General features: G+C 37.9%; 1 protein-coding gene across 1 annotated transcript; it reads left to right on the forward strand.

Moving 5' to 3' along the window:
* The first annotated feature begins 2,306 nt into the window (after positions 1–2,306).
* On the forward strand, positions 2,307–24,292 carry TMEM64 (transmembrane protein 64). The gene is made up of 3 exons (XM_047783633.1): positions 2,307–3,351; positions 16,906–17,061; positions 22,766–24,292. Exons 1-3 carry the CDS (start codon positions 2,545–2,547, stop codon positions 22,955–22,957), a joined length of 1,155 nt encoding a protein of 384 aa, XP_047639589.1. The 5' UTR covers positions 2,307–2,544; the 3' UTR covers positions 22,958–24,292.
* The last annotated feature ends 1,830 nt before the right edge of the window (positions 24,293–26,122 follow it).

Genomic DNA, 26,122 nt, shown 5'->3' on the forward strand with positions numbered 1-26,122 from the left:
CTAAAATAACCAATTTTGACTTCTCACTCACTTTAAATATCCATCATGAAGTGAATGGGACACTATTCTGACTCATCCTTCTAGGACCAATATTAACAGAGCAAATACTCTGGAATATTGTAGATTGCCATGGCAAAGAGAAAAAGAGTTCTCGGAAGGTCTTGCATCAGCAATTAAATGCTGTGCTCACAATTCGTGGTTAGAATGTTTCATCCTAGCCACAAGGAGGCCTGGAAAAGCAGTTTTAGCTAGTACTTGAAAGAGAACAGGAAATATTTGGCATACCCATACCCACCATTATTCACTCACTCATAACCATGGCTTTAACTACTGCCAAAATTTCTAGGAGAGGTGCCTCATTTTCACTATCCATATTTTCAACCATCTACCAAAATGCCACAATTGGATTGCATCACAGACACATCAAGTCTCATGTATTAGGACTGAACCCTTAATTTTTTTCACAAACTTTTCAAATTCTTTCCTTTGGTCAGTGGCTTCATTATCTATCCACTATCTTGAATAGAAAACCCAGGTAGTATCTTTGACTCCTCCTCTCTCTCTTCTAACATCTAATCAGTTATCGAGCCTATAGACTTCTAATTTATTCCCATCCTACTAACTCTATGACTATTCTGCTACTTTAGTCCTTCATGGATTCTTGCCCAGACAATTCTGTTACCCTCCTGTCTGGCTTTCTTGCTTTCTTACCTTCCCCTATAAACTGGGATTTATTCATTCCACAAACATTTAAAGTGTTTACTGCTTCTTAGATTAAATAGGTAATGGGCCCACCTTGAAGAAATTCAGTCTAAAGAGGGAAACAGTGATATAAACAAAAAAATTCAGCACAGTAGACAAATGTGATAATGTAGAAAGCAGAGTGGAAATGGAATGGAAACACCAAGTTTGGTGTGGTGGAAATGAGAAAGTAGTGTTAGAAGCTTCCACAGAGGAAGTAAAACTTTAGCTAAATAATGGAGCTCTCCTCTCTTTGAACCACAGGAATCAAAAAAGGAGGTGAAGGAAGCAACCTGTGCTTGACACCTTTGAGAGACTTTATGTGACTCAGCCAACCAACACAACTGAAATAAATGGCATGAAAGAGAAAGCAGGCACCTAATCTGTAAGGACTCACAGTGTCCTGGTCTGTTATTTGGCCAGTAAATGGCTGGAAGTTTATCTGCTGAAGTAAGAAACTCAAAAGAAAGTGTAGGTCTATGACGAATAATACATTTTAATTATGGATACCTTCACATAGCTGAATACTGATTCCAAGCATAGTGCCAAGCATCTTTATTATTTTACTTAATCTTCACAACAGTTTTATGTGGTAGAGTTGTATTACCTTCATTTTTGAATTTGAAAACAAACACTGAATTTCAGGAATTAATGACTTGACCAGTATACAGTTATTAAATCTCCTTTGCAAGCCTAAGTTGATATCTTTCTACCAAGTTATCCTGAGTTTGAGGTGGCTACAGGAATTCCACCTGGATGTATCCACAGGTTGGAATGAGAGGGACAGATAGGCAAAGAGACTAGACTTGGAGGTTATCAGTGTATGGGGATATGGTGGGATCAAAGCTGTGGGCTTGGATGAGGGCTAAGACCTCTAAACAGGAAGAAGAGGATCTGGGGAACATTAACCTTAGTGGCACGAAAAGAAGAAAATAAACCAGCAAAGGAGTTTGAGAAGGAGCCCTCTGAGATTGTGAACCCTGAATAATGTCCTTCCTTGAATCTTTTTAAGAAGTTCCTAGTCCAAGAGTCAGCAGCTTAATAAAGAATCTCTGAGATCAGAAGGGGAATTCTGTTAAAGTTCAGCCTTTGTACTTGATTCCTTCAGTTCCTTAAGGACCAAAGGACAACCTGAAACCTGCAAGGAGGCTTCACTATCTACGAAGGTAAGCAACTAGAAAATTTTTAAAGCAGATCAAGAACTCTTCCTCTAGTGCCACCAAAGGAGCTGTCGATCAGAGGTTACTGCAGGAAGGACCAATACGTCTTGGGAAAAGATCCTAACAGCTGGCAGACTAAGTCCGAAGGCAAAAAGGCGCTTCAACAAGGAAGGCCGGGAACTTCTCAGGCTCCACTGGGGTCACCGGACCCTCCACCTCACTGCGGGCCCCTCCATACCCTTCTAGCCTCTCCCCTCAGGCCCACGACCCTTCTCAAGCAGTCACCAACCCCTCCTCTTCACCTCCTCCTCCAGGCGAGGCCATGCGTCACGGGGGCGGGGCTTGCGTCACGGGGGCGGGGCTAGACCTAGCTCGCGCCAGGCCTCACCCCCGCGCGCTGAGGCCCACGCCCCTTGTGGCCAAAAAGAGGAGGGCTCGGCTGGTGAGGGGTACCGTGTTGCCTCATTCTCCGCGGAAACATACCTCCGCCACCGAATCCTCGCCTCTTTCCAAGACCCTCTCCTGCCACCTAGGTGAACGCAGGGAGGCGAAGCCGGGCGTGTGGGGCGCCATGAAGGGCCGCCTCCTCACGGGGACGGAGGCTGAGGGGCTGGCCGGCTGAGGGTCCGTGCTGGGCCGAGGCATGTGGAGCCCCGGAGGGAGCCTTCTCCAGACGCTGCCCCGGCTCCTACAGCACGCCACTCTTCCGGGCCACGCCGAACTGCCGCCCCGCTGGGCCCTGCAGCTGGCGGCGAGCAGGGACAACTCAGCTGACAGCCTCCCCCGTGGAGGCGGGGCGAGTGCGGCGGCGGCGGCAGTAGCGGCGGCGGCGGCCTCCGGGGCCCTGCTCGGCGCCTGTCTGGAGCGCCACGGTCAGCCTGCGGCTTCGGAGCTGCCGGCGCCGGGCGGGGCCTTGGCTGGCAGCCCCGGGAGTGGCAGCGGGGGCGGCGTGGTGGTCGGCGTGGCTGAGGTGAGAAACTGGCGCTGCTGCTGCCTCGGCAGCACCTGTTGGTGCCGGAGCCTGGTGCTGGTCTGCGTGCTGGCCGCGCTGTGCTTCGCTTCCCTGGCCCTGGTCCGCCGCTACCTGCAGCACCTTCTGCTCTGGGTAGAGACCCTCGATTCGCTGCTTGGAGTCCTTCTCTTCGTCGTGGGTTTCATCGTGGTCTCGTTCCCCTGCGGCTGGGGCTACATCGTGCTCAACGTGGCCGCGGGCTACCTGTACGGCTTCGTGCTGGGCATGGGACTGATGGTGGTGGGCGTCCTCATCGGCACCTTTATCGCCCATGTGGTCTGCAAGAGGCTGCTCACCGCCTGGGTGGCCGCTAGAATCCAGAGCAGCGAGAAGTTGAGTGCAGTTATTCGCGTCGTGGAGGGAGGAAGCGGGCTGAAAGTGGTGGCACTGGCCAGACTGACTCCCATACCTTTTGGGCTTCAGAATGCAGTGTTCTCGGTAAGTGGTATCGCTGGTCCAGCTCTCTCCAAGTATGTATTTGAAGGATTTTGTGAAGGCCCTGGGAGGGCGCTCCATCCGATGAATGCCAGCAGGGAAGTCACATTGACAACAGGAGTTAAAATTACTTTCTGTTGTACCTTGAGAACTCGCAAACAAATAATGCAAATTTAAGTCAGGCCTTCAGTGGGAGATTTGGTAGAGAAAAAACGACTCCTCTTTGGCATATGAGTTTGATTAAAAATGAAGGGTTAAAATAACTATGGAGATTGGTGAATGGAAATATCCGCTTTAAACATTTGTCAGCTGTCAGGGAGTAAAGGCATCACATCCCTAGCTTTCTCTCTCAACCTGCTTAAATGCCTCCAAGGGTTTTGACTCAAGTTTTTAACAGTAGAAGGCTGAAGAAAGTCTTTAAACCGTGTAAGGTGTGATTACAGACTCCATGTTTTGGAATTTACTAAAATTTTTAATAGGCCTTTTTTAAAAATTTTGTTTTAATACAGTATACTGGGGGAAAGCCTCCTGTTTATCTTTCTTTGGAGGAACTTAATTTTGAAACAAAATAGGACAGATAACCTTTTCCCCAATGAGAATATATTTTTTTCTTTTCACACACCTCTTACACTGTTTTTTTGCCTTGTATGCATATGTTCTGCTTATCCAATTTAGATTTTTCTGGATAATGTACATGTCATTGCAAGGTGATTGAAGAATAGAAACATTGCTAGTGAGGAAATCATCCCCATTGGAAGAAAGGAGTCCAGTATTTAAAACTTAGTGTCTTAAGAACAAATTATTAACTCTATTTGCCCTCTTTTTTGCTCTCCTCTTTTCTAAGGTTAAGAGGTTGAACTAGTTACTGAGTTCCTCAAATTCAATGGTTCCAAAGTACAAAGAGTTCTTTTAGAGATTCCCAGCAACTCACCCTTTAGCTGCACCTAAAGAAAACTCTGTAAGAAGTAAAGAGATTTAGCACTCAAAACAATAGGGATCAATGTATTTTTTATTATGTTAGTGATTCTGACACCTTGTTTTGTTTCAAAAATACTAGTCTCTGGAAACTTTCTCATTTTGTGTTGTTTCAAAAGTAAATTGTTAGTCTCTAGAAACTTTTCCCATTTTGTTTTGTATCAAGAGTTCTACTCAACCTACCTGTCTGTGATGAAATTAAGATCTTTCCTTTTTTATTCTTTTCTTTTAAATGGCTTGTGCAAATTTCATGTTGATTCTAGCCAACAGCAGAAATGACTGTAGAGTGAGGCTTGTGGAGGCTTGGAAATAGATAAGGAGTTTTCTGTACAGATAAAGTTTGGTGTTCACAGGTAGTTGGTCTGTTCTCTGCCTTAAATTTTCACCTTTTCACAACCTCCTATAAACATCTACTTTGACCCAATTAAGTATCCTAAGACATTGAAAGAGTATTGGAACTAAGAAACCTGAAAGTTTCATTCTTTAGTTTGCTTCTCTCTCCAGTATAGTTTATTTCCTTGTGTATTTTCTTGTGCACCTATTATGTGCCTACTGTCCTAGGCTCTTATCACATATTATTTCTAATCTTTAAACTAATGTGGCAGAAGATGATTATGAATATATTATACACTGTTGTCTAATAGTCTGGAACACAGTGCTAGTGGTCTGGAATTCTGCTGTCCCCAGAGAATCTGTTGACCTTGGTCAGGTTGCTTATCCTCTCTGTGCTTCATTTTCTTTCTTTCTTTCTTTTTTTTTTTTTGTCTTTTTGTCTTTTTAGGGCCGCACCCATAGCATATGGAGTTTCCCAGGCTAGGGGACTAATCAGAGCTACAGCCGCCAGCCTACACCACAGCCACAACTCCAGATCTGAGCCTCGCCTGCGGCAATGCCGGATCCTTAATCCAGTGAGTGAGGCCAGGGATCGAACCTGCAACCTCATGGATTCGTTTCCACTGGGCCACGATGGGAACTCCTCATTTTCTTATTTGCAAAATGGGAAAAGTAATGGTATCTACTTCGTAAAATTATTGAGATGATTACATAAAATAAATACATGCAACTGAGCCTAGATTAACAAATACATGTTGACTTTTGTCATCTTACCTGATGTTATTACCTAGGGTCACCTAGGTACTAAATAAATGGTAGTCAAACTTTGCACTATGATTTGAAGATGGTCTCAAACCATGGATCTGTTTCGTCATTGTATATTTAGAACCTAGTGTAGTCCTGGGTGTGTAATGTAGATTCATTATACGTTTATTCATTAACATTAAAATAGGTTTTTAAAAATAATCCCAAACAGGAGTTCCCGTCTTGGCTCAGTGGTTAATGAATCTGACTAGGAACCATGAGGTTGCGGGTTCATTCCCTGGCCTTGCTCAGTGGGTTAAGGATCTGGTGTTGCCGTGAGCTGTGGTGCAGGTCGAAGACACAGCTTGGATCCCACGTTGCTGTGGCTGTGACGTAAGCCAGTGGCTACAGCTCCAATTAGACAGACCCCTAGCCCGCGAACCTCCATGTGCTGCGGGAGCTGCCCTAGAAAAGGCAAAAAGCCAAAAAGCCAAAAAAAAAAAAAGAACAAAAATAATCTCAAACATAATTAAACATGTGAATGAGAAGTTTTACTTTGTGCTTGGAAATAATTTAAGGCAATTATGTAATTGAAACCAAATGTGACAAGGGGCAGTTCTCAATTTGGCCTTGTGAGATCAAGAGAAAAGGAAAAAAAGAAAAATGACCTCATGAAATAGGTATTATTGGCATAGTTTTACTGAGGAAGAAATGGAGGCTCAACCGTCCAGGAGTTTGTTCAGGATCACCCCCCTGCCAAGTGGTGGATCTGATGTTTAAACCCCAAATTGGCTTGAAAAAGTGCATCGTACTGTTTGAAATTCTCACTCTTCACCATAGCAGGGTGGGTTGTGGAGCAAGTCTATTACATCTTGTTCATTTCTATAATTAACTATCTGCTTAGTAGCTCTTTCAATTAAAGCAGTTACTGAATTCACCCAGGGTATGTGAATTAAAAGAAAGTTTAGCTTAGCCTGATTTCTGTTTTAGCCTAACTTTCCTTTCTGCCTTCTAGAACTTCATTCTACCTTTACCTTCTCTGCCCTCATACCTGTCTGGCTACCCACAGCTGCCCCCTTTCCAGGCCATAATTCTTTTGTTTTCTTCTTCCCTTCCTATCTTTTAAATTATACCCCTCCCCCCTTCCCATTCCAGTTAAAACTTAAGTGCCCACAACTGACTGATCTTTCATTAATGCCCATGATTAAAAAAATGTATCTGAGACTCTCTCAAAGAGGAAGTGAGGTATAGTGGTCATGAGAGGTGCAAGCTTTGGAAATAGACAGTCCTTGGTTGGTCCATGCAGAGTTATGAGGCTTAAATAAGCTAATGCACTGAAGGCATTGAGTATTTGTCTACATACTCAATTCTCAAAAATTGTCAGCAGTTACTATTATTAGTGGTGGAGGTAGTAGTATTTACATTTTAGAGGCAGGAGCAGATTGTAAAAGGTGAATATATGGAAAAAAGAAAGGGGCTCTTCCTTACTTCCTATCTGTTCTTAACTGTTATTTCTTTCTTTCTCCCACATGTGCTGAAAAGGGATAAGCAAACTGACACTCCACTTTTGAAACTCTTGAAATGGAAAATAAGTACATAATACTTTTAGTATCAATTCTTAGGTCATAAGAAATATAATTTCCCAAGTACATATTTTAATTTTTTTTACCACTTTTAAAGATGGACTCATTGTTTCTGCTAGGTAGTGAAGTTTTTTTTCTTCCCCCCAGTGTTTTTGATGTAGTCCGTATCTGTAAGTATTATTGTACATTAAGACAGATGTCTAGACTTGCAGTCTGTCTAGAGTGTGTATTTCTTACTGCTTCACTCAGGATAGGTTAAATTATGCTTTAGTAGTAACCCCCAAACCTCAATGAGTTAAAAAGCAATAATTCGTTTAGGTTTGTTTACATACATGACACAGATCCAGGTTCTGTTTGATTTGAGAAACTGGTGGGGAGTCTATGTTTCATGTCATTTTAACTCTGGGATTCAAGCTGACAGAACCACAATCTTTCACTAGGTTTCTGTGACATGGTGAATTGCACACTGGTTTTTAAAGCCTTCACCTGGAATTAATCTTACTTTATAATAGCCTGAACAAGATATATGGCCAGAGCTAACGTCAAACAGAAAATGTATATGCCAGGAAAAAGAGAAAACTGCAGTGTTTGGTAGCAGTCTTCATGACTCTGGCATCTTCCGTATGGATTCTGCCTCATGAACCCTTTGTTTCAGTCCACTGCCACTATCCTGGTTCAGGCATCCCAGCCTCCCTTTTGGTCTCCTTCCTTATAGGCATGGATTTTCAGTTTTTTCCTCTCTCCAGAAAGATCTTTCTAGAATGCACATCTGATCTTGGTACTCTGTGGGAAACCCTCAAGTGGGTTTCTTTTTCCTCAAGATATTCCACACCCTTATGGCTTACCTCTATACCCTCTCCCCTTTCATTTCACAATTACTAAGTTCCCTTTGATATATTAACTTACTTCATCCTCAGCATTCTAAGAGGTAGACATCATTGTTTCTGATTCAAACATAGCAAATCTTGTCTGTAGCCTCGAACTTCAGGATTTTCTTTTTGCTGAGAAAGTCGAAAACTGTAAACGTTCATACGAATAACATCCCGTTCTGTATTTAGTAAGCAAGCATTCGTGTAAGGTCTTTTGTAAGATGCACCCTTGAAGACATCTGGACTTCTACAATTTAATGTTACCTCCTGTGAAATGTCACTTTTTTTGTCTTTTTTTGTCTTTTTTAGGGCCGTACTCTCGGCATACAGAGGTTCCCAGGCTAGGGGTCTAATCAGAGCTGTAGCTGCCAGCCTACGCTACAGCCACAGCAACTCGGGATCCGAGCCATGCCTTTGACCTACACCACAGCTCACGGCAACACCAGATCCTTAACCCACCGAGCAAGGCCAAGGGATCGAACCCACAACCTCATGGTTCCTAGTCAGACTTGATAACCACTGAGCCATGATGGGAACTCCCTGAAATGTCAACTTTAATCCAAAAAATATTACACGATAATTGGTTGTTATTGGTGTTTGCAACTTGCAAAGTGATGTGATTGTGTTGTCGTTCTATAGTCGTTCTTTAGGAGATCCTAAAAATGATTCTGTTTTCTCTTTTTAATTTGATCCTAGAAAAACTTCTCAAATAATTCCATATGGGAAATTTTGTTTCCATCATGATTAAATCTATGAAACCTCAAATAAAAATACAGGAGTTCCCATCATGGTGCAGTGGAAGCGAATCCATCTAGGAACCATGAGGTTGCAGGTTCAATCCCTGGCCTCGCTTAGTGGGTTGGGGATCCAGCATTGCCGTGAGCTGTGGTGTAGTCTGCAGACATGGTTCAGATCTGGCGTTGCTGTGGCTCTGGCATAGGCCGGAGGAGGCTACAGCTCTGATTCGACGTCCTAGCCTGGGAACTTACATATGCCGCAGGTGAGGTCCTAAAAAAAAAAAAAAAGAAAGAAAAGAAAAGTAAAAAATTAATAAATAATATAAAACATAGCATGGAAGATCCTCTTATTCATGTTGTTTGCCACTTTATAGTTTGCAGAGCAGATTTACATGCATAATGTCCCTTAATCATCACAACAGTCCTTTGAGGAGGTATCAGTGATTAAGAAGCAGTTATATAGAGGACAAAATATCACACACTCAAAATCAGACTTGGTTCTAACATTTACTTTGACATCTTGAGCTGCTCCTTTGAGCCATACTTTATGTTGTAAAATGTGTAGTGAAGTCTGTTGTAAAATGTGTAGTATACCTGTTGCATAGCTATGATAAAATTTGTAGCTTGCTCATCACTTACTATTTCTGTCTCTCCATTTTCTGCATTCCAAAATGAGGACATTGAAACTTGGAGGTTTTTTTGGTTTGTCTGTTTTTTGTAATTTAACCATTATTTACATTGTACTTACTATGTGCCAGAAACAGTTCTTCTAATCTGTACACAGTACTTATTTAATGCTCATATAAACTCTAATCCTCATCTTAAACTGAGGCAGTTGAGGAACATACAGTTAGTAACTGTATGTACTGTATGTTACTGTAGTCAGTACAGTTAGTATGTTAGTATGTATGTTAGTAAATTAATTTAGCTAAGATTCTGTTGTTGGTCTGCAAAGTGCTGAGTTTCTCAGAGATATCCAGGTTTTAGTTGCAGAGCACTTGCCCTGGAGGGCTTCCCATATCAAATATTATGGAGGACCTCCCATCCATCAGGCACTGGGCAAGGTTCTGTACAATTCAGTTAGACATCATCCCAGGACTTTAGAACAGGGGTCAGCAAACTGTGGCTATGGGCCCACTGTCTGATTTTGCATGGCACATAAACTAAAAATGTTTTTTACATTTTTAAATGTAAGGTTTAGATATGTTGACAAATGTCATGCCACCTCAGGCCACATCCTTAGACCTCAGTACTACTAAGTATAACCGCTTCCAAACTGTGTTCTCCTCTGTGCCTTTTCAGTTATCTCACCAGCTTCTGTGATTTTTATATGTCATATATGGGCTTAAAATTCACAAAGCTATATCTCTAGTCTGTTGTATTTTAGTAACAAATACAGTATATCTTATTACCCCTTCCTAGATAAAAAATTTCTTTAGAAGCAGTCTTGATAAAACAGATTTTAGCAGTATTTGTTTCTTCTGTCTACAAAGTTTTTTGTAAAAACTTTGAAAATTACAAGTACAAAGAAGAAAACAATCATTAACATTTTTGTGTTTATTTTTCTAATCTTTGCATTTATTAATGCATGTGTTTTCCTTTTATATCATTGTGAGTGAATGTTTTAAGTGATTTTTACAACTTTTTACTGAATGAACATTTTGTTCATTAAGTATACTGCAAAATAAAATGACTACACAGTCAGCTGTGATTTTCTGTCTCTATCTTTATTCATGCTTAGAGCTGGGCCTTATATGTAGAAGGTATTTGATAAATTTTTGTTGAAGGAGTAAAAGTAATTAACCTATAGGTTATCATAGCTCTATAAAGAAGATCTTTTTAATTTATGTGTCAGAAGATGCATGCAGTGAGGTATTTTTTTCCCCCCTGAGAAGAAATTTCAGTGTGTGAGTGTGTGTATTAATCATATTTTCAAATGGAACTGTGACTCCTAAAATATTTAGGAACCATTAAAAGCAGTTCCTAATGTAGGGGTATGCCTTCTGCATTGTAGACAGATTTATTGACCTAACTATCTATGTCAGTAGAAGCCTCTCCTCTGGTGGCATTTCCAGTTGTTAGAGGGGTGTCTCAGAGCCCTTGCTTTGCTTTTGGTGTTTTTTTTTTTTTTTTTCTTTCACCCAGTAGCAAGACTTTCCTCAGTACTTTCAGAGTAGCTGCCTAACTCTGAAAGGGTCTAAGCCTTGATATCAGGTTGACCTCAGAGGTTACTAGAAATGCTGTTAGTGTTCATTCAGTATTCATTCACTCAACAAGTAACTGGAAGATACCGACTCTGCCCATTGCTGTTCTAGATGCTAGAAATAGAATAGCAGTGAATAAAACAAAGTCCAGCCCAGGAGCTTGCAGTCTAGTGCAAGGAGCTTGTAATCTAGTGGAGAAAGCATTCTGGATATATCAAGGCATATGTTTCACTGATAATGAATTTCCATTTAAAACATTTTTCTCCTTCTCCTTCTCTGGGAAGGAGTTTTTGGTTTCTGAAGAGCCAATTACAAATGACTTTGCATGCTATGCTAGCCTGTTTATAAACTGGTGAATATTTTAAGTTTCCGCATTTATAAAGAAAACAGTTTTAATGTTGACACAGTCAGCATCCAGTCAACATGTATTTAGCACCTAATGCCTGTAGTAGGCATCATACTAAAAAAGATTAGAAACACAATGAAGAACAAGACAGATGTGTCTCTTCCTTTACAAATTTATAGTCTGAGAAAGAGATTAAAGGCAAACAGATGGTGTAACCTTAAGTTACTCTCTAGCATGAAGGGGATAGATGGGAAATACAGAGAACCTGAAAGCAGTTCTTAGTGCAGACTTGGGAGCTTGGGAAAGATTTCTTATAGAAATGGTTGACTGAGTAGTGAAAGACCATTTGGGATTTTGCCCAAATAAAAGGAGTGGGAGGGAGAGTAGGAGTGTCCCTGCCAGAAGCAACAATGTATGCAGGCCCAGAAAGGAAAGAGCAAGGAGTGTTCTAAGTAAAATAATTTTGATGTTACTGGAACATAGTGTGATATGAAGCATGAGACAGTCAGAGGCCAAGTCATGAAGCACTTTGCCTGTTGAAGAACCTAAACTGCATTCTGAAGGCTGTAATAAAGAGTTTAAGTAGGATTAGAGTTGCATTTTTAAAAGACTGCTACAAAATTTAGGATAGGTTGTGAGTGGTGGTAGGCCTAGAGTGTCAGGACAAGGGGGAAGGAAACTGAATAGGAATAGGAACAGATGGTGAGTATATTTCTTAGATGTTTAGAACATAAAATCCTTAAGACAGTGTAGATGATTTTGGATATGGGAGAATGAGGGAAGAGTGAGTTGTGTGACTGACTGTGAAAATGTCTAGCTAAGGCAACTGAGATTGGGAACATGGAAAGAAGTTTTTGGGGGAGGGAAGAGGATGGGCAGTTAATGTTTTTCATTAAACCAGGTTTTAAAGTTTCATATTTATGGAGATAAAAACTAAATTATTATAGGAATTCATTATTTTTGTGTGTAATACTACTAAATATATATTTTAATTAGAATTTACTTAATATTAACTTTGTCAATAAACAGCATTGCTGTTACATAAACCAAGAAACACAACTATACAGGAAGGTATAATTTGCCAAAACTAATATAGATTCTCAGAGCTGTGGATAAAATTTGCATTCTTCTGTACACAGATCATCTTTGCGTTCTTCTTTGGAGTTCCCTTTGTGGCTCAGCGGGTTAAGAAGCCGACATAGGGTCCATGAGTATGTAGGTTCAATCCCTGGCCTCTCTTAGTGGGTTAAGGATCCTGCATTTCAGTGAGCTGCTGCATAAGTTGTAGATGTGGCTCAGATCTGGCATTGTTACGTCTGTGGTGTAGGCTGGCAGCTGCAGTTCTCATTAGACCCCTAGCCTGGGAACTTCCTTATGCCACAGGTGTGGCCCTAAGAAGAAAGAAAAAATAAATAAATTAATTAAAGCCTGTAAAGTTGTTTTGTAAACAACTGTAAACTGAGAAAGTAGAGGAGCTGAAGGTCAGGTTGCTGGCAAAGCTGAGCTTTGTGCTGTTCTGAGGACAGCGGCCTCAGGTTCAAGCAGCATCCCTTGGAATATAGTGATGTTCTACATTAACTCATACTAACCCAGGCAAGTGAATTACATTTACAAGTAAACACAGAACCTCTGGAACTGAGAATGTCTTTACTTCCACGGTGCTTTAAGAGTTTTAAAAGCATGGCAATCAGGTAGCATTCACCATCCCTGAAGCTCACTGAAATATTTCTGATCATAGAAACTAACTAGCAGGTCAACGTTTACATCCTAGGTTGAGATTTCTAGGAGTCTTTGGAGTAGGAGAACAATCCTGAGCCAAGATCCCAGCTTATTATAGGCAGGAATTCCAGTGGGAATATTCTAGGCTCACATTGAATATCTTTTTGCTAAGTAGGACAAGGAGACAGATTTTTTTAAAAGTCGGTGGGAAAAGAAGGTTGGATGGGTCTCTTTGTGAGGACAGGTATTCTAAATTAACTATGTTTGTCAAAGACTGGAACTAGATGCAGGTTCTAAATAGCATCTTGGCTTATAGGAAATGCTATATTACAATAATTTAAGACCTATTTATCTTTAATAAACTTAGTTGTAAAACTCTGTGTGCATGTGTGTATTATTGTGATGTTCCATTCGTTAAATAATTTGACACTCCAGCAAAACAGTTTGCAGTGATTAACTGAAATTAGTTTTTCGCTTTGTTTAGCCATGCAGCTTTTCATAAAAACTGTATATAAATTATAACACTTGGCTTTTCCATAAGATGAAGTTTGGTCATGAAAGGTTTGATAAACTTTGATTTATGCTTTGGACAAAGGTCTTGTTAAAGAGTTGAGTGGCTGGGTTGTTTCAGATTTATGATATCTGTTCTTAAAATAGCCATTTGGATATTATTGATGTCACCCATGAATGTCAATTATGTGTTCTAATTAGAGAAACTTCATTACATCTAAAGATTACTGACTGAAGCTTCGCATTCTGACGTTTTGGAACTTAAATATTTATTTAAAAAATAATTTCCATAACATATAATGTTATTCTTAGCTGTAATATATGATTCACTTTCATCGTATTTACTTATGTTATACATTTGGTATGTTTAATCTAAAGAAAGTTTTAAGTGCTCCAGACTAACAGAGGAATCTTCCTAAAATCTAGCCTCATTCACTTCATTCTTTAATTAGACTCCCCAGAGCTTTTCTACTGAGTACAAACTAGTTTCCCTTTCACCCAAGGGCCCTAACAAGTATCACTGCAAATACTTGTCCTGTCTTTGTTTTACAGGATTCACTTGCCCTGTAATAAACAATCCAAGCTGTACTGCTAGCTTTACTTGTACATCCTGTATGTTCCCTGCCACACTGTCCTTGTTCATTCTCTTCCTTACCTTCCTCATCTCACCTATCTTTACCTCCCAAACCTGTATTTAGCTTTTGGAGTCCAATTCAAATTCCTCTTTTCCCACAAAGTTGCCCTTTGGCCCCCACCCCTACAGAGATTTTAATCCCTATTTACTCTTTCATACTTTCTTTGTGGCCCTTCTCAAGGCTCCCCTTCTGCCTGTTTCTGAGTTAGTTGGTGTGTACTTTCAGTGTGTAACTTCTTCAAGATAGAAGTTTTGTTTTATTGTCTCTCTCTTGCAGGCACCTACCAGAGCATATCATATTGCACGGAGCAGTTATTGAGTCAGTAATTGTTTGGGTGAATCGTTAACAACCAGTTACTGCAATATTCTTCCCAAACCAGCAGTGGTACATCTCCAGTTAATCATCTATGAATAGAGATGATGTAGCTTTACTGAAAATATGATTTACATGATTATTAGGTTAGATTATAAAGAGTAATTTACAGCTGATTAAAATACCAGATTTTAAAATTAGTAAAATAAAATTTAATAAAGTGGCTACTAGCTTTCTTATATACTAGTAATACCCAGATGAGGGTATGGAAGAGTTATTCTCAAATTAATAGCAGTAGCAACAACTATAGTATAAAATGCTTAGAAATAAACTAATAGAAATGCCTGGGAGTTCTCATCATGGCTCAGTGGTTATCAAATCTGACTAGGAACCATGAGGTTGAGGGTTCAATCCCTGGCCTCGCTCAGTGGGTTAAGGATCCAGCATTGCAGTGAGCTGTGGTGTGGGTCGCAGATGAGGCTCGGATCCTGCATTGCTGTGGCTCTGGCTTAGGCTAGCAGCTACAGCTCCGATTGGACCCCTAGCCTGGGAACCTCCATGTGCCGTGGGTGCGGCCCTAGAAAAGACAAAAAAAAAAAAAAAGAAAGAAAGAAATGCCTGATATATGTGAATAAAATGACCACATTTTAGTAAGACGTGGAAGATTTTTAAGTAATTATAAAAACATTTCTGGATAAGGATACAGAGTATTATGGAGATTTCAGTTTGACTTACACTAATTTATAAATTTACCTTAATCCCAATATAATGTTTTCTCAATTTTGATTGTTTCTTGCTTTTTTTTAGGGCCATACCCATGGCATATGGAGGTTCCCAGGCTGGGGTCAAATCAGAGCTACAGCTGCTGGCCTACGCCACAGCCACAGCTATGCAGGATCTGAGCCCCGTCTGTGACCAACACTACAGCTCATGGCAACACCAGATCCTTAACCCACTGAGCTAGGCCAGGGGTTGAACCCCCAACCTCATGGTTCGTAGTCAGATTCGTTAAGCACTTTAGCCATGACAGGAACGCCAACATTTTTTTTTTTAATGAGCAAATGAATAAATAAAGCTATAAAGGAATTCAAATAGAAAAGTGTATATCTAAAAGTAATCTAAATATAAATTAAAATAGTGTATAATCTATGTGTATATAGATTGATAATGATGAAACATCATTTTTACTGCTATTAAACTAAGATTGAAATTTAAAACTTAAAAGTTGTTGAGACTGTGATTAAGTGGACACACATACATAACTCACTGATAAGTGTGTAAATCAGTGTGAACATTTTGGGAAAACAGTTTTTACTGCTTGATCCAGTAATTCCATTCCTAATGATCTATCCTAAAATAATGGAGTTGCATATGCTATTAGTCATTTCTTGCTGTGTAACAGAACACTCCAAAACTGAGTGACTTAATAAACATATTAGCTCAGTTTCTGTGAGTCAGGAATTCCTGCGCAGTATAGCTAGGTGCCTCTAGTTCAGGTTTTTTTCACAATATTGCAAACAAAAAGTTGACCAGAGTTGCATCATGTTAAGGTACAACTTGGGGAGAATCTGCTTTCAGGCTCACTCAGGTGGCTATTGGCAGGTCTCAGGTTTTTACTAGCAATTTGCTGAAGACATCAGTTTCTTGCTATACGGACCTCTCCCTAGAGCTGTTACAACATGGTAACTTACCTTCTTGAGTCCCCTTCTTTTGTAACCTAATCTCGGAAGTCACACTCATCACTTATGCTGTAGTCTATTTGCTAGCAGAAAGCACTAGGTCCATCCCATGCTCTAGGGAAGAGGATCACACAAGAGCATGAATACTGGGAGATGGATTTAATTGAGAATATTTTAGAGACTGTCTCTCACACAGGTTAATATACAAAGGTTTTCATCATAGGTTTAAAAAAATTTATAATAGCAAAGGCAAAAACAAAAAACAAACATATACAAGAAGGAATTTAAATGTTCCGTAGTTGAAGAATGGTTATGTTGTGCTACATCCACACAGTGGTAGTATAATTGTGTAATAATAATTTCTGCCTTTTTGAGTGTCAGTCATGTGCTAGGCATTTGCTAAGATATTTACAAATATTTCTGATCCTAACAACAACCATGTAAGATAGTGGTTATTATCTGCATTTTATGGGTGGAAAAAATTAATGCTCAGAGACTCAGCACTGAAATGTCATTCTAGAGTTACCTGGCTTCAAAGCCCAGTGACCACACTGCTATTTAAGTATGCTTATGAAGAATATTTAATGATACGCAGAAGACTTACAAAATTATTTTTACAAAGCAATCCTTGTGTGTACACATTTTATTTACATGTAAGAAAAAAACAATAGTCACAGATTTTATCTTTCAATGACAGAATAATAGAATATTAAAATTTTTCTTTAAACTTTCTAAATCTTCTACATTTTATATGTATTCCCTTTGTAATCATTTTTAAAAACCAGAATGCTTTGAAAAGTTCAGTTCCCTCTACTCCGAAGGGAAGACTGCTAGCAAGACTTGTACACAGTTTTATGTGAAATTGAAATTTTACTTGGTGATGAATCATTTCATTTCATCTGCTCTTCTAGATTACTGATCTCTCCTTACCCAACTATCTGATGGCATCTTCAGTTGGACTGCTTCCTACCCAGCTCCTGAATTCTTATTTGGGTACCACCCTGCGGACCATGGAAGATGTCATTGCAGAACAGAGTGTTAGTGGATATTTTGTTTTTTGTTTACAGGTGAGTTTAAGGCCAGCGGTTGTCCTCTTTTTTAGTTTCCTTTTTGTATGACATTACTGATTTAAATCTAACAAATTTCATTGAAAATAAGACAGTTTTTTTCCTTTTTATATCTTGTTCTTTCACTACAGCTTCATATTTTGACAACATTTACACTTTGAATTGTGTGGATATGTGGAAATATATAGAACTGACTTGACACTTATTGAAAATTCTCGTAAACACAAAAAAGGGAATGACAAAAATAGGGTTCTTTTGCAGTGACTTTTTTCATCAACCAAGTATTCTATTTTGAGTTTGTATAAAGTGTTATTAATACTGTGTTTCTAAAGTTGTTTTTTTTTATTTTTTAAAGTTTTATTGAAGTATAATTGATTTACAATGTTACGATAATTTCTACTGTACTACCAAGTGATTCAGTTATACATGTACACACATCTATTCTTATTCTCTAAAGATAATTTTAATGAGATTTAGTGAGGCTGGATTTTTATCTTAATTTATGTTCAAATTTTGAAGTTGTTGAACTCTTGATATTTTTAGGTTGTTATACTGGCAATGTAAATTTCTTTGTAGTACAATTCTATGTAAACAAAAATTGTTTTTAGAAAATACTGCTTTTGAGGGGAGTTCCCATCGTGGTGCAGTGGTTAAGGAATCCGCCTAGGAACCATGAGCTTGAGGGTCCGATCCCTGCCCTTGCTCAGTGGGTTAAGGACCCAGCATTGCTGTGAGCTGTGGTGTAGGTTGCAGACGCGGTTCGGATCCTGCGTTGCTGTGGCTCTGGCTGGCGTAGGCCGGCAGCCACAGCTCCGATTCGACCCCTACCCTGGGAACCTCCATATGCTGTGGGAGTGGCCCTAGAAAAGACAAGAAAATATTGCTTTTGAAAAGTAAAAATGTATTCGATTATATGTCCAAATAATATTTGTATAATAGATTATAACTGCCATGCAAATTATAGTATAGTTTAGGGTACATACAATTCCATATAAGAAGTTGATGAAAGGAAAATCCTGCTGTGTAGGCAAATTTATTCAGTACCTCAAAACAAAGTTTAAAATGTTAAAAATTCATTTGCTTGTGATACATTTCATTCCTGAGATTTACCGAAATATAAAATAACCATAATTTTTGATGATTTAGTAAGATGATGATGATAGCTGACATTTTTTGACTACTTTATATGCCATATGTTTAAGCTCATTTAATGCCTACCAAAACCTTTGTGGGCATTTACTTTTATTATCTACCAGTTATGAACCAGTTATGTACATTCAACTGTGCATTCAGTGATGTTACATTGGTAGCTTGAAATTGGTCAAGATGGGGGTATTTACAATTATGGAAAATGGCAAATGCTCTAAATCAAGCCTCCCACCTCTGACCCCTAAAAGCTACATTATCAGTACACCATCAAACAGTAAATTGTCTAACATCCAAGCTGCAAGGGGTAGGATCAGGATTTGAACAAAGTCACCATGCTTGTGAACCACAGACTATTGTCTACTGAGCAGTTAATGGTATTGAGATAGATGACTTAAAAATTATTGGTCCATTGACTTTTAAGTTTAATTTATACTGCTATTGAATATATTGTATCATATTACAAATTTACTGTTTGTTAGTGATATTATTCTAAAGTTTTTGAGGTACTATATTATATTAAATACTATGTTAAATAAAGCCAGAGTTGATTTTCTTTTTGCTTATGTAGTACGAGTTTAGTAAAGTAAGCCTAGGAATATTTACATTAAACTATAAATAAAGCTTGTCAATAAAAGGTCTTACTTTAACAAAAATTTTGCAATATTTTTGATATTCAGTAAGTCGGTTTTAATTTTTCTCTACTATTTTTTCTTCAGAGCTACATTTTTTTAAGTTAACCTGAGTTTAGATTTAGAGTTTTTAATATAGTTGGTTTATTTTTATTAGTGTAGCATGCTAATCATATATTAAACTTTCCATTATTATGTAGTATCTACATTAATAATTTATGTTTATAATCATTCCAAGGTACTCTAAGATTCTGATTTACACTGCATCCTCAGATAGGTTTTTTAGTGTATTTAAGTGTACTTTTTCCTAGTTTCCGGAAAACAATTTGAAACATTTTTTTCCCGACATTGGAATTAGAATTCCTTATTATTAGTAACTTTCAGAAGATTTTCCACTATTTGATACTTTATATTTCTACACATCTTAGTAAATTACTCAGCTATAATTAATTATAATTAATGGAATTATACTAGAACAAAATAGTTGATAGATTTTCAATGGTGCTTCCTAAAATATGGGATTTTGTTTTTTGTAACAATATCTTACCCCTTTGCTTGAGTTGACAAAACTCTATTTAGGATACAAAATGGGGAAAAAGGCAAATGTTTATTAGCCCAAATATTTACAAAAAACAATCACTATAACAGCAACAAAAAAAGTGAAGGCATATTGGTGCCTTAACTTGATATATTGATAGTTTAATTTGTTTCAGGGAGGATTTAATTTAGCGTACAAAAGGTATACAGGAGAATAAATAAGAAAGGTAAAAAGTCATCTTGGGATAATTAGCATAAACAAAAAAGGATGATGCATAGGTTAAACTTAGTAGAGTAATATCATGAAGTTCTCTTATTTGCTAGAAATGAGCCACAAAATTGCCTCCTATTATAACTACCTAAAGAGAATCTACAGTGTCCATAAAATTAAAGCAATACCAGATAGATTTTCAGAGGAAGGCACAACTATTTCTTGTACTGAAATCCAGGTTAGACTCCATTGTTTGTCAATTCAGTTAATCTTTTCCATGCTCTGTATTTTTGTGTGTACTCATCAGCCAAAAACCCATTCCCAGGTAAGTCCAAGTTTTGATTTGCTTTGCACCTGCTCTTTTGGGGAAGCAGATTGGTGATATTTAATTCATGCTCAGAAACCTTCAGCTGATTTCTCACCACTGCCCTATAGTCTCTTTCCTTTGTCTTCCCATTCTGCCATTTTCCTCAGTGACTGTTTCAAACTTATCTTCACTGTCCTCACAATTTTCTCTACCTCCCCACTTCCCTCTTCATTCTCAACAGATTACTTCACTTGCCTAACAGAAAAATCAAAAGCCTTCAAATGAAAAACCCCTCATTTTCTACTAAGAAATATAACCTTCTTGTGTTCTGCTTGTATTCTTAGATTGCTTTCAGTTACCAATGGAAGAAATCCCTTTCTGTATGCTTTCTTGTATTAAGCTTGTCCTTCTATTTGTGTTTGATTCTTTCGTTTTACAATTTTTTTTTGTCTTTTGTCTTTGTTGTTGTTGTTGTTGTTGTTGTTGTTGTTGCTATTTCTTGGGCCGCTCCCGCCGCATATGGAGGTTCCCAGGGTAGGGGTTGAATCGGAGCTGTAGCCACCGGCCTACGCCAGAGCCACAGCAACGCGGGATCCGAGCCGCGTCTGCAACCTACACCACAGCTCACAGCAACGCCAGATCGTTAACCCACTGAGCAAGGGCAGGGACTGAACCCGCAACCTCATGGTTCCTAGTCGGATTCGTTAAACACTGCGCCACGACGGGAACTCCTGATTCTTTCGTTTTAATAGGGAAACGTTTAAAAAGTTTTTTGGTTTTGTTTTGTTTGCTACTTCACTGAGCTATTGGAAAGAGTCAGTAGAAATTGCCAGGTCTCGGGATCCAGAAAGGCCTGTGGGGAAAATCCCACATCAAGATGCAGCCAGTTCACCCTTTTCGGGAAATGGAAAAACTTTTTCACTGGTTCTAAACTTATTTTCTGTGGCCTTGCCAAATCCTTCCATCATACTTTCATTGCTAACCTTCTCTAAATCAGGTACATTTTCCTGTTCTCGTTTTAGCATCCAAAGACTGACCATGCTTTTTAAAAATGTTTTCTTTCTTTTTTTTTTTTTTTTTTTAAATTTTATGCCTGTACCCATGGCATATGGAAGTTCTCTGGCCAGGAATGAAATCCAAGCCACAACTTCAACCTACACCACAGATGCTGCAACACCAGATCCTTTAACCCACACCTCTGCAGCAAACCAGGCTGCTGCAATCAGGTTTTTAACCCATTGCACCATGGCAGAACTCCTAAAAACACTTTCTTCTTTGATGTCACTATCTTGATCTTCTCCCCTGTTTGCCTGGCTCACTTATCATCACCACCTCCTTTTTTCACCCTTAAATTAGTTGTCCTTAAGATTCTAGTGTGAACTTTCTAGTCTCACTCTGAAAACTTTTCTTCTTGACCAATACAATTTCAGTGGTGGCTGTTATCATGTTTATTGTAAGAACTCCCTAATACACATCTTCAGCTCAGCCTTCATTCCATACCTTTAGATCCATTCACTTAATTGCTTTGGATATCGATTAGGCACCTCAAATTCAAGCAGTACTTAGCATCTTACCACACCCTCCTCCAGTTAGTTAACCTTTTTTCCTTCTTTTTACATGGTATCACCATCCATATAGTATCAAACGTAGAGTATTCAATAAGTATATCTTGTGTTTTTAAGAGAGCTAACGTGTTGGAGATCAAACACAAGGTTTAAAGGCCTATGGTTAAAATAACTAATTTGCTTGGAATTGTGTTGAGTAATAGGTACTCACTTAATGGTATTCTCTTGTACAAGTTCCAGGTTCCCCTCTCTACTCAGTGTACCTCCCCCCAGTATGCTGCCCTTCCCCCACCACCCTCAACAGTTGTATCTAGAATACTTCCCTCATAAAAGTATTAAAATTTTACATAGGCTTAATTGAAGCAGTATTGTATTTTAAGATCACTGGTTAGAGCAGCCTTTGAAAGCTTGCTCAGACATTAAATGACTCCTACTGAGACTATTTGCTCCAAACTCTAAAGAACTGCTTTACAAATAAACTTTGGAATACCACTTAGAAGATATAGATTACTTAATCATTCTGCTGAATTGTATGGAGAATGTTTAAGCACAGAAGGATCACAACTTTTTGGACAGTGGGAGAAGCCACGAGGTTTAAAGGTATTTAACCTAAATAAAATGATTAGTGAGTAGCTAAAACAAGACTAGAACCTGATTTTCAGCTTGACGCTTTTCTAGTTGACTGGCATTTTTTTCCTTCATCATCTTTTGTTTTTGTTTTTCCCCAAGAATAGACAATTACATGTTCCCAATCGCTTGTTAATCTCTTTTGAAACTTAATAGCACTTCATTATTTAAAAGTTTTTCTTCATATTCTTAATTTTGCTGCACCAAGTAGGTCATTTGCAGATGGCAGTGCTTCCCTCTAAGTGGGCTTAAAAATACCTATGGATATTTATAGTTCTGCACAGAAATAATACTACATTAATAATATTAATAAAAGTTTAGCCAGCTTTACATCTACTGTAGAAATTTTCTTTATTCCTTGAGGAAGCTTTTTGGTACAAAGAAGGACGCTTGACATGTGTCAAGCAAATATCATTTACATAGAGTAAAATGGATGTATGCTTGCCTTATGGTTACCTGATATCATATAATGGTTATTTACCCTATAGATTTTGGCCCTCCACACCAAGCAGCCAAGGAAAAAATAAATGACAACGTGATAAACTATTTAAAAATTTTACTTGACTGTATTTGAGAAGCATCCTGTTTGAAACATTTCTAAACCAGATATTTATTGGATTTATTTCTCCTTTTTTATATGAAAATATTGTTAACTGCAATGTTTTATTTTTATTCACAGATTATTATAAGTATAGGCCTCATGTTTTATGTAGTTCATCGAGCTCAAGTGGAATTGAATGCAGCTATTGTTGCTTGTGAGATGGAACTGAAAACCTCTCTGGTTAAAGGCAATCAACCAGATATCAGTGGCTCTTCACTCTACAACAAGAGGACCCTAACATTTTCTGGAGGTGGAATCAATATTGTATGATTCTAATAAATTTATGATTGTCAAGAGCCTAATGTGCTGTCCAAGTTCTAGTGGTCCCCTCACTAATGGGCAGACACAGGTTCTAATTGTATTATAGCACACACACAAAAAAACTGACTAGTTTTTAAATTGCACATTTTTTTTAAAGCAAAAATAATTTTCTGAATATTAAATGTAAATATAGTTGCAATTTTGGCTGCACCTTTTTATCATTCATTATGCCCATAACGGCCTATAGATCTGCACTTTTGTTAATTTTTCCCATTGTTTTCTTTCTGGGTACTTATGAACAGAGAAACAATAATCCAAATATTTTTCTGCTTAGTGTCTTTATTTATAAAGCCCATGAATAGTTGTATGCATCTTTCCTATTTATAAAGATGAGTAATAGTATGCAATTTTAAATGTATAATATTATCAGATATTCTTTGCTTCGTTAGTCTTTCCAGAAAGGATGTATAGTGTTTTTTGCTTTTTTTCAATTATTTTAGGTGGGACCACTTTGTTTCCCTTTTCCTTAATAGTTTAGAAAATAGACATGAACTTTTGTTGAAATGTATTTTTTGCAAGGACCATATTGTTGCAGGGCCATTTACACCTATACACACAGCTTAAATCCTACATTGTGGGACTGAAGTGCTCTTAAGATAACTTTTTTAGTTTCACTGTGTAATATGCAAAGCAAAAGGGAAATTATTTAATAGGTGGTGGCTCAAATTAGAACTTATGTTCTAATTTTATTACATTGGCTTTACCCTCCTTAGGTCTCTCATCAAAGGGCTGTCCTATTGCAGTCTTACTAAAAATTTTACTAAATTAAACTTCTTTTTTTAATGTTCATAATTAGGCTTTGAAATAAAGATATTATCCTTTAAAGTGGTGGACTTACCATCATTGAAGATGTCACTTGGGTGGCCTTGTTTAATCAAAATGCCTTTTTAAAAAATCAAGCTTTAAAATCATGTTTTTAATTACCTTGAAGTACATATATATTTGTGTCATAGTCTTCAGCTTTAAAACTGTAAGTATAATGTTAATGCCCAAATTTGTATTATTTGCCCTACTATAGAATAGGTTTATTTTGGTTTTTTGATACTTGTTTTTCTCTGATAAGACTCAGGAATTCTGAAATGTGAAACTAAGTCCTCAATTCTTTATTCTGTAGCATGAATTGAGTATATTTATTAATAGCACTTATGTATATAAAAGATAATTAGGTATATGATTCATATGGCATATTATTGTTCATTTATCACCTTATATTTTTAAATAGTTTCATTGTGATCTTAATGATTAGTTTTTTTATAACAGAGATTATAGATATGAATGCAGATTTTCTGGTATCTCTTTTTTTTTGTCTTTTTTTTTTTTTTTTTTTTGCTATTCCTTTGGGCCGCTTCCGCGGCATATGGAGGTTCCCAGGCTAGGGGTCCAATCGGAGCTGTAGCCACCGGCCTACGCCAGAGCCACAACAACGCAGGATCCGAGCCGCGTCTGCAACCTACACCACAGCTCACGGCAACGCCGGATCGTTAACCCACTGAGCAAGGGCAGGGACCGAACCAGCAACCTCATGGTTCCTAGTCGGATTCGTTAACCACTGTGCCACGACGGGAACTCCTGGTATCTCTTTTTTAGCTATGAAGATACCATCTTATCAGAGACCTTCCATTTGCCTATTCATTAGGATAAAAATCTTTGCTCTGATTTACTAAAGTGTGAAAGAATTATTTGGAAGCTGATTAGTCAAGTCTTATGCTAAAGATGCATTTGATCATTTTCATGTGTAAACATGTTGCCCTATTGCAGTTATAATTGTTTCCTTTCCTTCATAATGCCTAAGTTTTCTTAACTTTGAGTAACAGTGAAGTTCATTTGTATATGTCCATACCAAGAAAACCTCAGTGCAAATGATCTGATAGGCACCTGGGTCTATAGCCCTACAAATCTTTCCTTCTTTTATTAGTAGAAAAATATATATAGTATTGGAATGTTCTTATTCTTTTCTAAATCCTAATTACTTGTTTAATTATTTTAAGATGATTTTAAGTATACCAATGATCAGTACATTTGATTTATTATTTTTGCCTAACATGACAATATTTCTCCTGTGCTTCTTGTTTGTCAGTTAGATTTGTTAACAAAATCATTAAGATCACCACTTTCATACACTTTTGTTACACTTCATGTATTTCGAAGTGCATTTATTTTACTTAGCATTTTGTAACTTGAATAACTTTACCAAATGAATTCCCTTTGGTAGTTTGTAATGAGTTCTTCCAACTGTTGCATTTTGCTTGGTACTTTACATCTGTAAAGGTGAAAGAGAAGTAATTTTTCTGTATTATGCCAATGTAATTTTATGTAATAAAATCATCCATTTTTACTTAAAATAGTATGGATTTGCTACTTCTGAAATACTGCAGTTTTCCTTTTTGGCATCATTTCCAGCCTCCAAGTAAACTGCAGTCCCTTATAGTTATGTTGTTTGATAGCTGCACTTGGTTGCTTGGTTTTTAGGTGTGCTGTCTATAAATTGTACAAAGCATTACCATGCCTTACGCACTCCATCTTTAATGCTGCATCCCAGATTTTTGGCAGCCACAGATTTCTACAAGCATCTTTTATGTTGCAAAATTACTGCTTCCATTCATAAAGTATATATTTATAAAAGAAAATGTTTTGGACTTCACAGACCATTTAAGTGCAGTTTAAAGTTGCTTTGTTTTTTAAAAGCATACAATATACTGAATCTCCAAATCTGATTAAAGGTGTATTCTATTTTTATTTGGGGGGGCTTTTTCTTATTTTCCACATTTTCTGGTTTATATGATTTAGTTAATTTTTTGCCAAGTTTTGTCATGTAATTTTTTTAAACAGCAGCACCTCCTTTTAAAAACATGTTCATGGTAATTTATTAGTACTTTCTTGTTTATTTGCATTTGACCATCTGATTTGTTAAATAACTTGAAATCTGTACTCTGGTTTGTAAAAATAATAGAACTAGATCTCTGTCATCAGAATGTGTATTATGAGTTTATGTTCAGAATTGACATTGTAGGTCTATTCAGAGTCAGCAATACTCTCCTTTTGTGCATTTGTAAGTCCAACTGCAGGACTTTCTAAGAAGAGTCCCCTGCTAGGGTCAAGTATATGACTATAAAA

Source organism: Phacochoerus africanus, chromosome 6, assembly GCF_016906955.1.
Source record: "Phacochoerus africanus isolate WHEZ1 chromosome 6, ROS_Pafr_v1, whole genome shotgun sequence".
Lineage (NCBI taxonomy): Eukaryota > Metazoa > Chordata > Mammalia > Artiodactyla > Suidae > Phacochoerus > Phacochoerus africanus.

What these genes read in the sequence shown, in the direction of transcription:
- TMEM64 (XM_047783633.1), top strand. Translation starts at nt 2,545, where the DNA reads ATGTGGAGCCCCGGAGGGAGCCTTCTCCAGACGCTGCCCCGGCTCCTA. An exon ending in TTCAGAATGCAGTGTTCTCG is followed by an intron (nt 3,352 to 16,905) that starts GTAAGTGGTATC and finishes CTGCTCTTCTAG; the next exon opens with ATTACTGATCTCTCCTTACC. An exon ending in ATTTTGTTTTTTGTTTACAG is followed by an intron (nt 17,062 to 22,765) that starts GTGAGTTTAAGG and finishes TTTTATTCACAG; the next exon opens with ATTATTATAAGTATAGGCCT.